The following is a 14,947-nucleotide window of genomic DNA, read 5'->3' as shown; positions in this document are numbered from 1 at the left end:
CAAAACATTTTAATGCTTTTCTTTCAGCTAATGAAAAAGTACGTGATTTTAAAAGAGCTCTTGTCAGACACTAGTTGGTCTTTTAAAAGATCTTTTATCTTTCTAATAAGCAATTTTTTAAGCAATTTTCGGTTACATGACAGTTGGCATTTCACTTTGTGAGAATTTTGTGAGATAATGGTCGCAATCCATGAAACAAGGTTATATACGTAAGCCAGAGGTTCTGCAACTTTTATACCTTGGGCCCCCACCTTAAAATATTTCATGAACTTCACGCTCTCCCTTCCAAGACACGTGCAAATAAATAAACAGATCTTACATAACATTTAATTATGACTATATATAAATATATGTAAATATAAATATAAGTGTATTTTTTATGAAAACCCCAAACACGAGAGGTATCAGAACCTATAGTAATTATTACCGAGCATGGGTTGAAGGTTGAGAAGTTAAAAGAAGATACTTGTTGACATTAGGCTTGAACTTCTATAGATCATAATTTTCGGGAAATACGTACGAAGGAAGGTTGTTCCAGAAAACGGAAGATGAATGAATAAATGACGAAGAGGAAAAGTTGGTTCTGTGAGTTTGAAGTTGGACAGTAAAAGGATGTTGACTGGTTGCGGCACGGACTGTTTTGGAAGAGAGAGCGGGAATTATAGAAGCCAATTCAGAAGAACAGTGCCCATGGAAGCATCTATAGAAAGGGCATGCAGCAGAAAGAGAATGTCTATGAGACAGAGAGATGAGTCATTAACCTTACTGCCCTCTTTTGAATTGAATCTAGAAGCCTGAGAGAGGTTTTGGGGGCACCACCCCAGATGTGGAAACAATATTCCAGCGTAAGGCGGATTTGTGATTTGTACAGCATGAACAGCTTTGGAAGAAAAGTAACACTGCGAGCGAAAGAGAAAACCGAGTTTTTCAGATGCAGAGGAAACATTTGTAATGTGCTTATGCCACAAGAGAGAGATTGGAAATCAGAGTAATCCTCAATAGAGATATATGATCTTGCCTAGAAATCAGAGTGTCATCGAAGATAAGCATAGGAGCAGAAGAGTCCTTTTTGAGAGATATAAAACAGGGCTGAGTTTTAGAAGGATTAAAATCAACTAAGTTATCTTTGCTCCACTGGAGAATTACCTGGAGATCAGCATTTAAGGAATTGGTAGTGGATATTCGAGATGTTGACGCTGTTTGTGCAGGGCAAGTAAATATATTTAAATATAAATATATTTTTTTAAATTAATATATATTTCTCTGCATTTAATCTTAAAGATTGAAATAAAATTGATGAAATTATGAAGAAATAAAATAAAGCTGTGCCCCAAAAAACAAATGCGCCCCCATTGGGGCGCACTTCACACTTTGGGAACCTCAGACGTAAGCGATAAAGGACCTGGTTGCCAATCATGAATGTTCGCTATGAATTTTCTTGGAGGGAGGCACCAGAGCTGTGAAGGCGTTCTTCCCATGCGCGCGTCGGAAAAGCATATCAAAATATTCGAAATCTCGTATAAGAAAGAAGAAATAAAACATCTCAAGCTATCAACGGTACAGTATAACTTGCCGTATTTGCGAAACACTGTTTTATTTTATTTTTGTTGTTGATATGAGAATAACTCAAATACTGAGGTATAGAAACATTGTGATGCCATATAACTAATATACTCGAATATCCCAAATCTGGCAATCCCTTATTCCCATTTTGAGGCTATGTTTAGAAAATGGCCGAATCCAGCAAGCCACCGGAAAATCGGCACATATAGTTCTATGATTAACCAATGATTTTTATTGCGCTGCAACAACATCGAAAAGTTTGTTAGGTCACTGAATTGTCTATAGCAAGGTGAAAAGAAAAAAATAAACAAATAACAGGCACCTCAAAGTCACTCACTTGACTTCCCGCCCCATAATAAAGTTACAGAAGAAATGTCCACGTGAGTGACCTTCAGGTGCCTGTTTATTTTTTCCCTGCTATAATTGTTATTCGTGAAGAACATTAGATTTCCTAAACACGTTTACTGTTTCTTTTCTTTTCTTTTTTTTTTTAGAATTTTTATATTGACAACATCGACACTTCATCCATTATTTTCTCATACGCCTAAAAGAAAATTTACGTAGCCCAGAAGTTTATGGCCTTCCAAAATGCGTACACAGGCGCCTTTATGACGAAAATATAGCTATTTTCCCACCATCTATGGTGGAAAAATAGCTATATTTCCGCTGTTTCCTGGGGAAAACCTCGCTGTCTACGCCTAAGGCCGAATAACTCAACCAAGAAGTGAAAAGATCCTAGCGTTATTGACGGAATTCGATCCCGGACATTTTCCGCCCGGTGTGGGGTGGACGGTGATTATAACCACTGTGCTACATACTGTGTGAAGACACCAAATGTAAAAAAAAAAAAAAAAAAAAAAAAGTGATTTCGGAGTTGTGTTCCCAAGTGCATTTTTTCTGACCATCCTTTAAGCCTCTCCGCGTCATCGTGAAAGAGTGCTGCTTGAAGCCAATCACTAACACTCTCCCACTCTTCACATCATCTGCAAATTTTGACCAATGTGAGGAGTAACAATTACAGTAATTAAAACCCTCGGCTTCCTGACCTTCAACTATCGTGCAATCAATCTTAGAATCTAAGCCGTAATCCCATGTTCCAACTTATCCAGTAAAATTTCATGAAGGGGCTAAGTACTTATTCGAAGTCAAGTAAAAGTCAAGCTCTACTAAAATCGAAATAAACAATGTGAAAATTATTTCTTAACTCTAGTTCATGAGTAATTGTATCAAAATAGCTAACCAAGTAAGTTAAACATGATTTTTTCTTAACAAAATCATTTTGTGTATCTTTAAGAATTCCGTTTCTGTATAAATGCCCCTGTATTGCACACTTCATCGTTGCCTGCATGATTTTCCCTACCACCGAAGTCAAACCAATCGGGCTATCTTTATCCACTTCATTCTTAGTACCTTTATGTATTCGCAATACATGGGCACTTCTTCAATCCAAAGAAATCTCTCCAGAATATCCAACACACACACGCACGTACCCCTCCTTCCAAATTACTGTGTATAGGCCATAAACTCCATTATCCTTACTTACTTTTAGGCTTAAAAGTGTCTAATAAACAGTCATCTGTACTTTTAATATCGATAATTTCATACTGCTCAGTATGCTTTTCCTCCAAATTCAACAATTCATCAGCATCATCAGCTGGGTTACTTAAGATTAGAGGTATTTGATAAGAGCTAATGCGATCATCGTACGGGAGATAGTGTGTCAACTATTCCCCCCCCCCCACCTCTTTAATCTAGAAGTTGCAATGGTACAAAATGTGTGTTCCCTTTGGAAGCTCCTAAGCACAGCCTCTACTCACTACCGTATTTCGTTGATCTGCTTATTTCTAGCGTGAACGCAATTGCTTTTATGACTATATTACTAACACTTGTATGACATATATGCTTCGTTTTTCTGAAATCCCAGAGGTGTTCGGATCCTTCTGGTAATACAGCGTATTACCAAAATAAAGAGAATTGTCTGTAAAATATTTTGTCGGCTGTCAATGGATAGAATAAATGAACTAAAAGATATAAAATATCGGTCATTATTGGACTTATATTTTGAGGATGATGTTTCCCCATTTTCAGCCAGAGATTGAGTGAACAGCGCTAAGAAATACTAAGAAAGCCAATTTACGCCAATTATGAACGTTGCAATGTGTTGAAAACTCGACCTGTGATTTGCGATGCAATGTGTTCTCTAAGTTGGAGAAATTTCTTTAAGTGTATGTATACTTAAATAATCATTGGAAACGAGATGAAAATGCTTGATTGTTGTATATTCAAAAAGGAGCATTTACATGTGGAGGGTAAACATTTAACAACCCATGGATGAGTTATATATAATGCTGCGAAGATTAATATTTACTGGTTATACGTTATGCATTTAATGTATACTGTTGGGCTTACATATAGTTTTTTTTTTTTTTTTGAAAATTAGTGTTGCTACTACTGTATCTTCTTATTAATCCCACGTAGAAAATGCTTTCCTGAGATGCGAGTAAGAAAGCGGGAAACTCCGCTTGCTCCCCCTTACGCCTGAGAGGCGTGGTACATATACAGCAAACGCTCATGATCGTGTGACAGGGGGACCACTTCTAGAAATTTGCCTCTGAGTAGATATAACTAATTGTATCCATATTTTTTCTGATATTTATCGCACGGTACAGTATTGTATTTGGACATAAGATCGAATTTAGTATCGTCATGAAGAAGTTATGTCCATAATTTTATACAGAATTTCTGTTTATAAGTATCATATATTATTCCAGAATATAAGTTTTACTTATTTTTTCTTACAGATACAACTAGTCTACTACCCTGGAAAGAAGCTGCCAGCGTCATCCTGGTTGCTAAGGCTACTTTACAGGAGCTGGTTGGAAGAAATCTGGCAAAGGTTATGGGTTCCGCCCGATATGCTTCCACAAAAAAAGAACGCTGTGATTATCGTGTGCTCATGGTCAAAAGGAGCAGTCTTAGTTCGTTTATGGCCAATGCTTTCGTTTTTCCTGGTGGACATGCAGAAGTAGAAGATTATTCTCCTAAATGGTTTGAGGTGTTTCAAGCTCAAGGAATTAGCAGAAAAAGCTTACAAAAATTTAGCGAAAGAATAACAGGACCACGTCCTGAGATGATCACTAAACCCGTTATTCTCTCTAACAGCAAATCTTTATCTAATCAAGATCGTCTTCCTTCCGACATTGCACTTCGTATCACTGCTATCAGAGAAACCTTTGAAGAAACGGGAGTCCTCCTCCTGACTCAATTTACCAAAGACGGTGAGCGAAGTTCTGAACACATAAATGAGCTGTATAACACTGTGAACTTATCCTCCTGGCAGAAAAAAATCAATAAAGATCCACTCGCTTTCATTGAATTTTGCTTGGAATCAAACCTATGTCCTGATATTTGGTCGCTGTACGAATGGTGGGACTGGTTAACTCCAGTATCTGTTGGTCATCGGCGTTATGACACAATGTTTTATGTATGCTGTTTGGAGAAACAGCCTGATGTCATACTGGACCGCAAGGAAGTCATGACTCTAAAGGTAAGTTATAGGATGTGAATATGATCTTTGCTGATATAGGATAATATTAATGACTAAAAACATTGCAGTGTTTCAAATCATTACAAAATCAAATTTCTTTTTTGAATATATAACTCGTGTGCGCATGCGCAAACTATTAGTAATGCTGCTCTGAACGTTCAGTTTCCTGATCACTGGGCAGGAAGAGATAGGTCGACTTCGTACCCACTGAGAAGTTGTTCAAACTAAACTTCTGGAACTATAAAAAAAGGCCTTGAATGGGTTCAGCACGCTGAATTCTGATGGGATCCTTCCACTTGTTCAGATTACGAACCTAAGGGGGCATAAATTCAAATTAAGAAAGGACAGATATAGAATAGATGTGCGGAAATTTGCCTTTAGCCAGCGGGTGGTTAATTGCTGGAACAAACTTCCATCTGTCGTTGTGGAAGTTGATAGGTTGAATAAATTTAAGGAGGAACTGGACAGGCATTTGGAGGGAATGGTGTGATTTTTTTTTTTTTTTTTTTTGGCTGATGCTGCATAAGCTCATTTTTTTTTTTTTTTTTTGGTAGTTATTGGCGCATCGGCTTCTGTGGCCATAGTGCACCTCCCAAGGTTTTTTGCAGTACTTTGAACCTAGCCCGAGGCGGGATTCGAACCCGCGACCTGTGGGTTGCCAGGCAGGTGCTTTACCCATCCGGCTAGCCCGGTCGGCAACATAAGCTCATACACTTGCTTTCTTGCATTACATGCCACTACTACTACTACATTGCGTAACATCTCGTTACAATGATGAGATGTTACGCAATAATGTTAATACTACATTATTCTTTCGAATGATGTAATTTACTATAAAAATTCAAAGATTTCTGTAAAACTTCGTATTTCGGGTTTTCATAATACAAGAGGGTTGTTTAATAAAGAATGACCATATTTTTTTTTACAATATACCATTATTAATCACCCATATTTTTATAGTCCGTTTCAAAGTAGTCCTCCTTTGATGAAATGTACTTATTCTAACGTTTTTGCCATTCTTCAAAAACCTAGAGGAAGCCATTTTTTGACATACATTTGAGAATCGCATCTGATGTCTTTACAACTTTTTCTGACGCCTAGAAACGTTCTTTTCGCAGCACCTTCTTTAACTATGGAAATAAAAAAAAAAAAAAAAAAATGCAAGGTGCAGGGTCAGAGCTGTAGGGAGGATAAGGAACACATTTGACATTAATGCTGGCTAAGTACTTGATGAGAGTATGAGCAATGCGAGGTCTCGCATTGTCGTAATGCAACATCCACCCGCCTGCATGCAGTTGTGGTCGTTTGCGACGAATGTGATCCCGCAAAGAGTGTAGTAGAGTTTTGTAGTAAGGTCATGTAACAGTCGTATGACGTGGCACAACGTGCTCGTAAACCATTCCCTGAATGTAAAAAAAAGAGATGACCATAAACTTTCCTGCAAAAGCCACAACTTTTGCTTTTTTTAGGTGTTGGCTGACGTAGACTTCAAAACAAAGAATTGTTGTTTACTCTCTGGTCTAAATTATGAAGCCATGTCTCATGCATTATCACTATGTGCAGAACCTCACCATTTTCAGTAACCATCCATTGCAACTCCTGACAAACCTCCATGCTAACTTGCTGTTGCTCAAGTTTGAGTAGTCTTGGAACTCAGTGCGCACAAACGTGTTAAGTGCAAACTGTCATCTTTGAGAATACCGTGCGTGCTTCCTACTAGATATTCTTAACATATCTGCCATATCTTTAAACATTTTAGAATGTTTAAAGATCAACGAGTTTTGCACCTGCGACCTGTGCTGTATGGAAGCTTAGATTCACCATACATATATATATATATATATATTATTTTTTTTTTTTTTTGAGCTGGTGCAGCATAAGCCTCAGGCTTCCTTGCACCATATAGCTAATAATAATAATAATAATAATAATAATAATAATAATAATAAGCCTATTTTAACATTTCATACGTTTCAGCATGTTTCCTTGAGATTGGAACAAAATTTGAGCGTAGCATACTGTTCCTCGCGTATCACGTCCATTGTTACAACGTCACAATGGATGGAAGACTACTGTACAAATTGGACCAGTGTGGTATTAAGGATAAGTTGCTAAAATGGTAATCAATGGACGCTGCCCTTCGTGGACTAATGTTATTAGTGGAGTCCCCCATAGTTTGGTATCGGGCCTACTATTGTTTTGTATATTTCTCAATGATATTGATGAAGGTATATCAGGCTTAATGTCGAAATTTGCAGATGATACAAAGGTTGGAAGGGTTGTTAATGACAGTAATGGCAGTGTGCTACTGCAACAGGATCTAGAAAAATTGGGAAGATGGGCTAGAAGTGGCAACTGAGGTTTAACATTGACAAATGAAAAGTACTGTATATGGGTAGAAATAACCCCAGTGGAACATACCAATTGTGTGGTACTACACTTAAGGTGGTAGAAAATGAAAAAGATCTGGGAGTAACTGTGCAGTCAGATATCAAGTTTTCTGAGCAATGCAGACAGGTTATCAGATCAGGTCATGGGGTATTGTCAATGATATACAGGAATTTTACTAGTAGGAAAAAGGAGATGATTATTCCTTTGTATAAGGCAATGGTCAGGCCACGTCTTGAGTACCGCGTACAAGTCTGGAGGCCTCATTTTAGGAAGGATGTAGAGTTACTTGAGCGTGTACAGAGAAGGGCAACAAGATTGGTGAGGGGAATGAAGGGGTTCTCTTACCAAGAAAGGCAAAAGTTCTGCAAATTGCAGCGGCTGGAGACTAGGCACCTGATTGACGCCTGGAGACTAGGCACCTGATTGACGCCTGGAGACTAGGCACCTGATCTGATTGACGTGTATAAGGCCTTGAATGGGTTGAGCACGCTGAATTCTGATGGGATTCTTCCGCTTGCTCAGATTATGAATCTGAAGAGGCATAAATTCAAATTTTGGAAACAGTTGTAGAATAGATGTGCGGAATAGTTTGCCTTTAGCCAGCGGGTGGTTAATTGCGGGAACAAACTTCCATCTGTCGTTGTGGGAGTTGATAGCTTAAATAAATTCAAGGAGGGACTAGGCAAACTTTTAGAGGGAATGAATGTATGAAATTGGTTTTTTTTTTTTTTTTTTTTGGCTGATGCTAAATAAGCTCATGCGCTTGCTTTCTTGCATCACATGCCTCCATTAGTACTACGCCGTAGGCGAAACTGAACAGGCATAGACTTAACCGACTGCCAAGGTCACACCGTGCGCACGAGCCAACTGCGCAGCTGCTATGTGATGCAGCTTGGTTTGATCTTAAATTCTGCAGCTCAGCTAGAAATAGCAAGCAGTACAGTTGTTCATGAAAAATTATGATTATTCTTTATTGAACAGCCCTCGTATATATTATGAAATATTTTGAAGACTAAATTCTCTCATATTACGTTATGGGGTTGAGATTAACTATATAATAATCGGTGTAAATACACCATAGTTTACCCATAAGTTTAACTACATACGTAGTGTAACGGAATCGTTTAGATTTTATCTCATATTGTGGCTACCTTCACAACGAGATACCAGGTATTGCACTACTTCAAGTAAATAACGCTTCTCTAGTAGAGGAGACTACTGTTATTTATTCTCAGTGGGCACGACCACGAAGACACCTTTCGGAGCTTGTTGGCTCAACAAATGTAAAGCAAATGATAAAAAAAAAAAAAAATAATAATAATATATACTGTATACAGGGTGTCTCAAAAATATTGGTACAAACGTTTAGGGGAGGTAGGTAACATCTAAAGGAATGTAAATCGCATAGGAACCCATAACCGGAAACGTCACCGTAAGTCGGTACACGCTGCTGTTCATCAGTTCGCGAGAAGGAAAATTTCTAGTTTACTTATTCAAGCAGTAGTCGCCGCACAAAGAGCATGCATCGATATACGAACTGTTGAGCTGGCAGACATGCACCTAGTGTATGGATTAGCAGAGGGCAATGGACGAGCCGCTCAACGAATTTATGGAGAACGCTTCCCAGACAGACATGTACCGGACCACCGTTTGTTTGCGCGAGTGCATCAAAATTTGTGCGATTATGGTCATTTAGAGGTAACAGGAGTAGTGCGGGCAGACCACGTTCGACGCGAACTCCCGCCATTGAAGAAAGTGTGTTGAATGCCGTCCAGAATAATCCTACTACCAGCACACGTGCCGTTGCCTCTGCCTTAGGAGAGTCTCGTTGCTGTATACAGCGAGTCTGGGACGACGATTCCTAACACCCATTTCATCTCCAAAGGGTTCAGTTACTGCTCCCCCAAGATCATCCTACACGTGTGTCTTTTGCGCAGTGGTTTCTTCGAGAAAGTGTTCAAGACTTGAACTTTCCAGCCTATGTTTTGGTCACGGATGAGGCTTATTTCACTCGGGAAGGCTTATTCAATCAGCACAATGCTCATGTGTGAGCTGACGACAACCCACACGGTGTGGGCCCCCATGCGGCACAACATCGCTTCGCAATAAATGTGTAGGCAGGTATTGTCGGTGACTGCTTAGTCGGCCCATACCTGTTACCATCCCGCATGAACTCCGCTAAATATCGGATCTTTCTTGAACAAGTTCTACCAGGGTTACTTGGCGATGTTTCAGCAAATGTGAGACGCAACATTTGGTTTCAACATGACGGGGCACCTGCCAATTATGGAAGGTGTGTTCGTGACCATTTGAACAGGCGTTTTAGGCGTCGATGGATTGGCCGTGGTGGACCAGTTGCCTGGCCTCCACGCTCACCTGATTTATCGAGCCTTGATTTCTCTCTGTGGGGGGGACCTCAAATCTATCGTGTATGAATCACCTGGAGAGACAGAAATGGATATCGTGACGAGACTCGTCTGCGCTGCTGGTACTGTCAAAGAACTCCAGTGTGTTCGAACATATCTGCCAATCCATGCTGCGCCTGTGTCACGCATGCATCGCATCTCGTGGTGGAACCTTCAAGCATCTGTTGTAACATCATGAAAATGTCAAATAAATGTTTGCCACTAATTACTGTCTTGTGTGATTTCTGCTTCTTGTGCCTCTGCTACTACTTTCCCATGATGTTTCCGGTTATGAGTTCCTATGCGATTCACATTCCTTTAGATGTTATCTACCTCCTCTAAACGTTTGTACCAATATTTTTGTATATAACATTTTACAATTTTCCATCTCTGCTAAAATAAGTTTAAAAAAAGGTAAATCTTATCTCGAAATGTGTGCCTTTGACCCCAGGGGGTTCGCATCTGAGTGGATGTCATCATTCTTCTCTTTCTTGGTGATTCTCTTTTACTTCTAACTCTCTCTCTTTCTCTCGGGGTAATTGAGAAATTTTTTTATTTTTTTGGCTGATGCATCATAAGCCTCAGGCTTCCTTGCACCATAAGCTAATAATAACGCAACCATGGATATCAGACGAGTGCCTCGACCTCGTGGACAAACGGAAACAGGCAAAGTTGGTCGACTTTGAACGGTACCGGCAGCTAAACCGAGAAGTCCGACAAAGAATGACAGCAGAAAGAGAAGCATACTGGAACCAAGTGGCAGACGATCTTGAAGTGGCGGCATCCAAGAACGAGTACCGCACTCTCTACCGCACCCTCAGATGTCTGAGTAGAAAGACCAAATTGATTAGTGACAACATCAAGAATGCTGATGGGACCTTCGTGCGATCACCATCCGAACGCCTGCAACGGTGGAGTGAATTCTTCAAAGCTTTGTATAATCACGACCCACCTCAGGGACCGCCAGCAACAGCACTCTCGATCGACCCCCCTGAGGTCTCCATGGTCGATGTTGAGCCTACAGTAGAAGAAGTGAAAGCAGCCATACAATCCCTGAAGAATGGCAGGGCACCAGGAGTGGACCAAGTCACCACAGAAGCGATCAAAGCCGGGGGAGATGTACTGCTTCGCCGACTACACTCGCTCCTCAAAACCATCTGGTGCACTGAACAAATTCCGCTAACATGGAGGAAAGCCATTATCGTACCGATCCACAAGAAAGGTGATAACCGGGACTCAAAGTCAAAGTATTTTTTTGTAGTTTACTGGCGGTTTCCAGGGTGTCCCCTATGTCCGCCGTTCGTTAAGCTTAATTGTGTGCCAGCAGAATCGTTTTTTTAGTTCATCTAATTAAAATTTAAGTTTAAAGTTAAGTTTAAAGTTGAAGTTTAGATCAAATCGTTTGAATGTGTTTTAGTTAATTTAAGTTAATGTTTAGTGTTTAGTTTTAGGTTAGGGTTAAGTTAAGTTTGAGTAAAGTTTAAGTTCTGTTGTGTGTTTAAGTTGAGTGTTAGTTAATTTAGTGGGCAAGTTTGGGTTTGAGTTAAGTAATTATGAAGCTGGTTTTGACATTAGTGTAGGTTCGGTTTAGGTTTAATTTTAAGTTATAGATGAGTTTAAGTTTAGGTTGTAGTTTAGGTTTAAGTTTAAGCTTAGATTTGAGTTACTGTTTAATTAAAGTTATAAGTTTAATTTATGGTTGATGTTTCCTAATTTAATTTAGTTTTAAGTTAAGCTGAAGTTAAGTCGGGTTTGAGGTAGAGTTAGGTTTAATTTAATTTTAGTTTAAGTTTAGGTTGAATGTAAGATTTAAGATTTGAGTGTGATTTATAATTATAGTAAGTATTTAGTGAGTGATAAGTACGCGAGCCTTTACGGAATTTAAGTTATCTATCGCGGTTACTATTTATAATTGTCATTAGTGTGTGTAATGTGTTGTGTATGTTGTTTGTGGCTGGCATCTGGCATTTAGCAGCAGGGGGCCGCGGAGAACTAGTCCCGACCCCCCGCTCCCGTACCGCGCCACGAGGAGGCAGCCAGATTCTCTTTTTTTTTTTTTTTTTTTTTTTTTCCTCCTTTCTCCCTTCCTTTAACATGGTTATAAGCTTAGTATTACGTGGTAAGCCATCCCACACTTGCAGGGCCCAATCCTGACCTAGTGTGAGGGATATCTAGGTATGTCACTTAGTCATTACGTGTTTATGGACCGTCCAAATGTAGTAGATCCCACACTTGCAGGGCCCAATCCTGACCTAGTGAGGAAGATACTAGTGTTGACACATGATTTGGACTGTTCAATTGTGATGGATCCACTCTCGCAGGGCTCAATCCTGACCTAGTGCGGTGCCTCATGGTGAGTGAAAGTCTGTATTTACATGGTTTAATATCCATTTTGGCAAAGGCCCTGGCATTTTCGAGCCCATGCTGGTCTGGTGAGTTGATGGTAGTTTAGGGCACATATTGAAGACACATATTGATGACACTTAAGCGTGAGTATTGCCCAGAGTGGCATGTCCATTTGTGGTGGACCACCACGTGGTTCCAGTTTAATGACGCACATCACAGTGTGGATTGAGTCCCAGTTCGTCCAGTCCAACCAGTCAGTTCTGATTGTTCCCTTGTATCGCCTGTCTTCTTTTGAAAACGCGCTCCGCGAAAGTCGATACCTGTTTATAGTGTTCCTCAGTAGCAACCAACCGTGGAAAGTCACTTGTATCAAAGACGTTGGTTTCGAGTTGAAGGGGAAGCCTGTAATCCGTGTAGTAGGGACACTCCAGGATGATATGTTGGACCGTTTCCAGGCCCCCACACTTACAGCACGGGGTAGCTGATAATCCCAGTGCGTTTAGCCTCGAGTTCAGGCTGCCATGACCACTAAGGAGGAATGTTAGGTAGAGTCCCGGATTAAACCACGATCTTATTTGTTTGGTTATTTCCGCCGCTTGAGGTAGGAATAGATGTGTTGTCCGCCCCTTGCTGTCATTGGTCCAGCTCTCTTGCCAGTCTATGACGTATAGTTCCCGTAGTCTCTCGTTGTCTTTTTTAATTGTGAGGTTTCTATCTATTTGGTATCTTTCAAAAATAGATATGATGTTCCTACTTCGGCAATATTGGAGATAGGTATTTATGACCTCAAATTTAATTGGGAGCTTTCCGCTAATTATCTGTAGTGCTGATGTTGATATAGTGCGGCACGCTTTGGTGGATGCCAGAAGGAAGAATCTTTGGGCTTGAGTGATTATTTTGTTAACAGTATGTTTTTGTATACTGCCTGCCCATGCACCTGCAGCGTAAGTTATGATTGGGAGCAGAATGCAGTTGTAGTAAAGCAACAAGGTGCGTGGTTTGATATCCCACGAGGTTCTGGTAATTCGAATTAATTTTCCTGTTACTGTCTTAACTTTCTGGAGTATATATTTTGCATGGGGTATGTATTGCTTTTTACTGTCAATCATCACTCCAAGGTATTTAAGTGTAGGGACCATTTTTAGGGTTTGGCTTCCAATCTTTATGTTTGGTGGTCGTTTTATATCCAGTTTTCCTTTCAACAGGATCTGTTTGGTTTTGTCTGAGGAGATTTCTAGTTTATGTGTGGTAGTCCAGGCAGTCAGGTCTTCGAGGATTTCTTGAGCGGCGCTTTCCAAGGATAACCTTGAATTCCCTTGTAGTAGAATAATGAGGTCATCTGCAAATGCAATCTTTGCTGCCGTGTTGTGTTGGCGCGTAAGCCACCCATCAAGGACCACGTTCCAGCAGAGTGGGCCAAGAACAGATCCCTGTGGGCAGCCCCGCGTAACTGGCCTGGTGACATGGCATTCTCCAGAGAAGACCACTAGGCTGCGATCATTGAAATAGTCCGCTAGGAGTCGATAGATGGGGATTGACACTTCGGCCTCTCGGAACCTCTCAAGGACACTCTGCCACCAGATGGTGTCAAAGGCCCCTTTGAAGTCAACCGAGAGACCAAGGACATACTTTGATTCTGTGTTTGCAATGGCGTTTTGCAGTGCTACAATGGCATCCACGGCTGATCTGCCCTGGGTAAACCCAAATTGGGATTCAGAAGAAAGATGTTTCCTGTTGTAATAGGCTCTCAGTCTCTGGGCCAGGAGTTTTTCCAGGGTTTTCCCCAGCACTGGGAGAAGAGCTATTGGCCGGTAGGAGGTGGGTAGGTTTGATGATTTCTCCGGGTTTTTAACTAGAAGTTTTAAGTTGGCCTTCTTCCAGGGTTTCGGAAAGATGCCGTGGGTCAGGCAGGAGTTAAAGAGATTTATGAGTAAAGTTGGACACTGTGACCAAATTCTCTTGACTGTGGCCACTTCCATGAGATCCAAGCCTGGGCATTTGCCATTTTTCATTGTTGAAATTGCGTTTTCAATTTCATCCGCAGTGAAGATCTCCTCCTCTGAGGGCGCAAGATATGTTAGGTGAGCCATGCGCATTTTAGTTTGTGTTGAACTTTCGGGCCACATTATGTCTTGGCGGATCAGTTCATCCAAGATGGTATCTATGGATTCATTCCAGGTAAGGCTCTCAGTCTCGCCTGTGGTCATGATGGACTGAAACACCTCCCCAGGATGGACCTTCTCCGTAATCAGCTTATAGACTAGTCCCCATGGATCATTGGTAGTTGATTTTTTGACCAAACGGCCCCACGCGTTTTGTTTCTCATGATAAATGGTGTTGAAATACTGTCGACGAAGTTGTTTATATTCTTCATAGAGTGCATGGATGGCATCCGGGGGTCTACCCTGTCTTTTGGCTTTTTGGAGGACTTTCCTGGCTTTTTTCAGTGTTGCCCTCTGTTTAGTCAGGGTTGTTGTCCACCAGGGGACGTAGTTTGGTTTCCTTATGCATTTTTTTAAGCTACCGTCACTGATTTCCGTTATTTTTTCCGTGATGATTTGGAGGAGTTGGTCAGTGGGAAGGTTGGAAATGGATGTTAGATATTCTGGGGAGAATGTTTCCTTCAGAAGTCTGTCAAATCTGTCCCAGTGTCCCTTCTTCGTTTGATATCTTGCGAAATTATACATTTTCCGTC

The 14,947-nt window shown here is 40.6% G+C and overlaps 1 protein-coding gene across 1 annotated transcript in view; it reads left to right on the top strand.

Moving 5' to 3' along the window:
* Window positions 1–14,947, top strand: part of LOC150078663 (acyl-coenzyme A diphosphatase NUDT19-like) — a 104,094-nt gene that overhangs the window by 12,583 nt on the left and 76,564 nt on the right. Inside the window, exon 2 of the mRNA XM_090382570.1 lies at window positions 4,365–5,110. Within this exon, the coding sequence (XP_090238696.1) occupies window positions 4,365–5,110 (746 nt within the window). The remainder of the gene's footprint in view (window positions 1–4,364; window positions 5,111–14,947) is intronic.

This window comes from Mastigoproctus giganteus, chromosome 10 (assembly GCF_048544385.1).
Source record: "Mastigoproctus giganteus isolate SK-2022 chromosome 10, ASM4854438v1, whole genome shotgun sequence".
Taxonomy (NCBI): Eukaryota; Metazoa; Arthropoda; class Arachnida; order Uropygi; family Thelyphonidae; genus Mastigoproctus; species Mastigoproctus giganteus.
The sequence above is the reverse complement of the archived record's forward strand: the minus strand, read 5'-3'. Positions and strand labels throughout refer to the sequence as shown.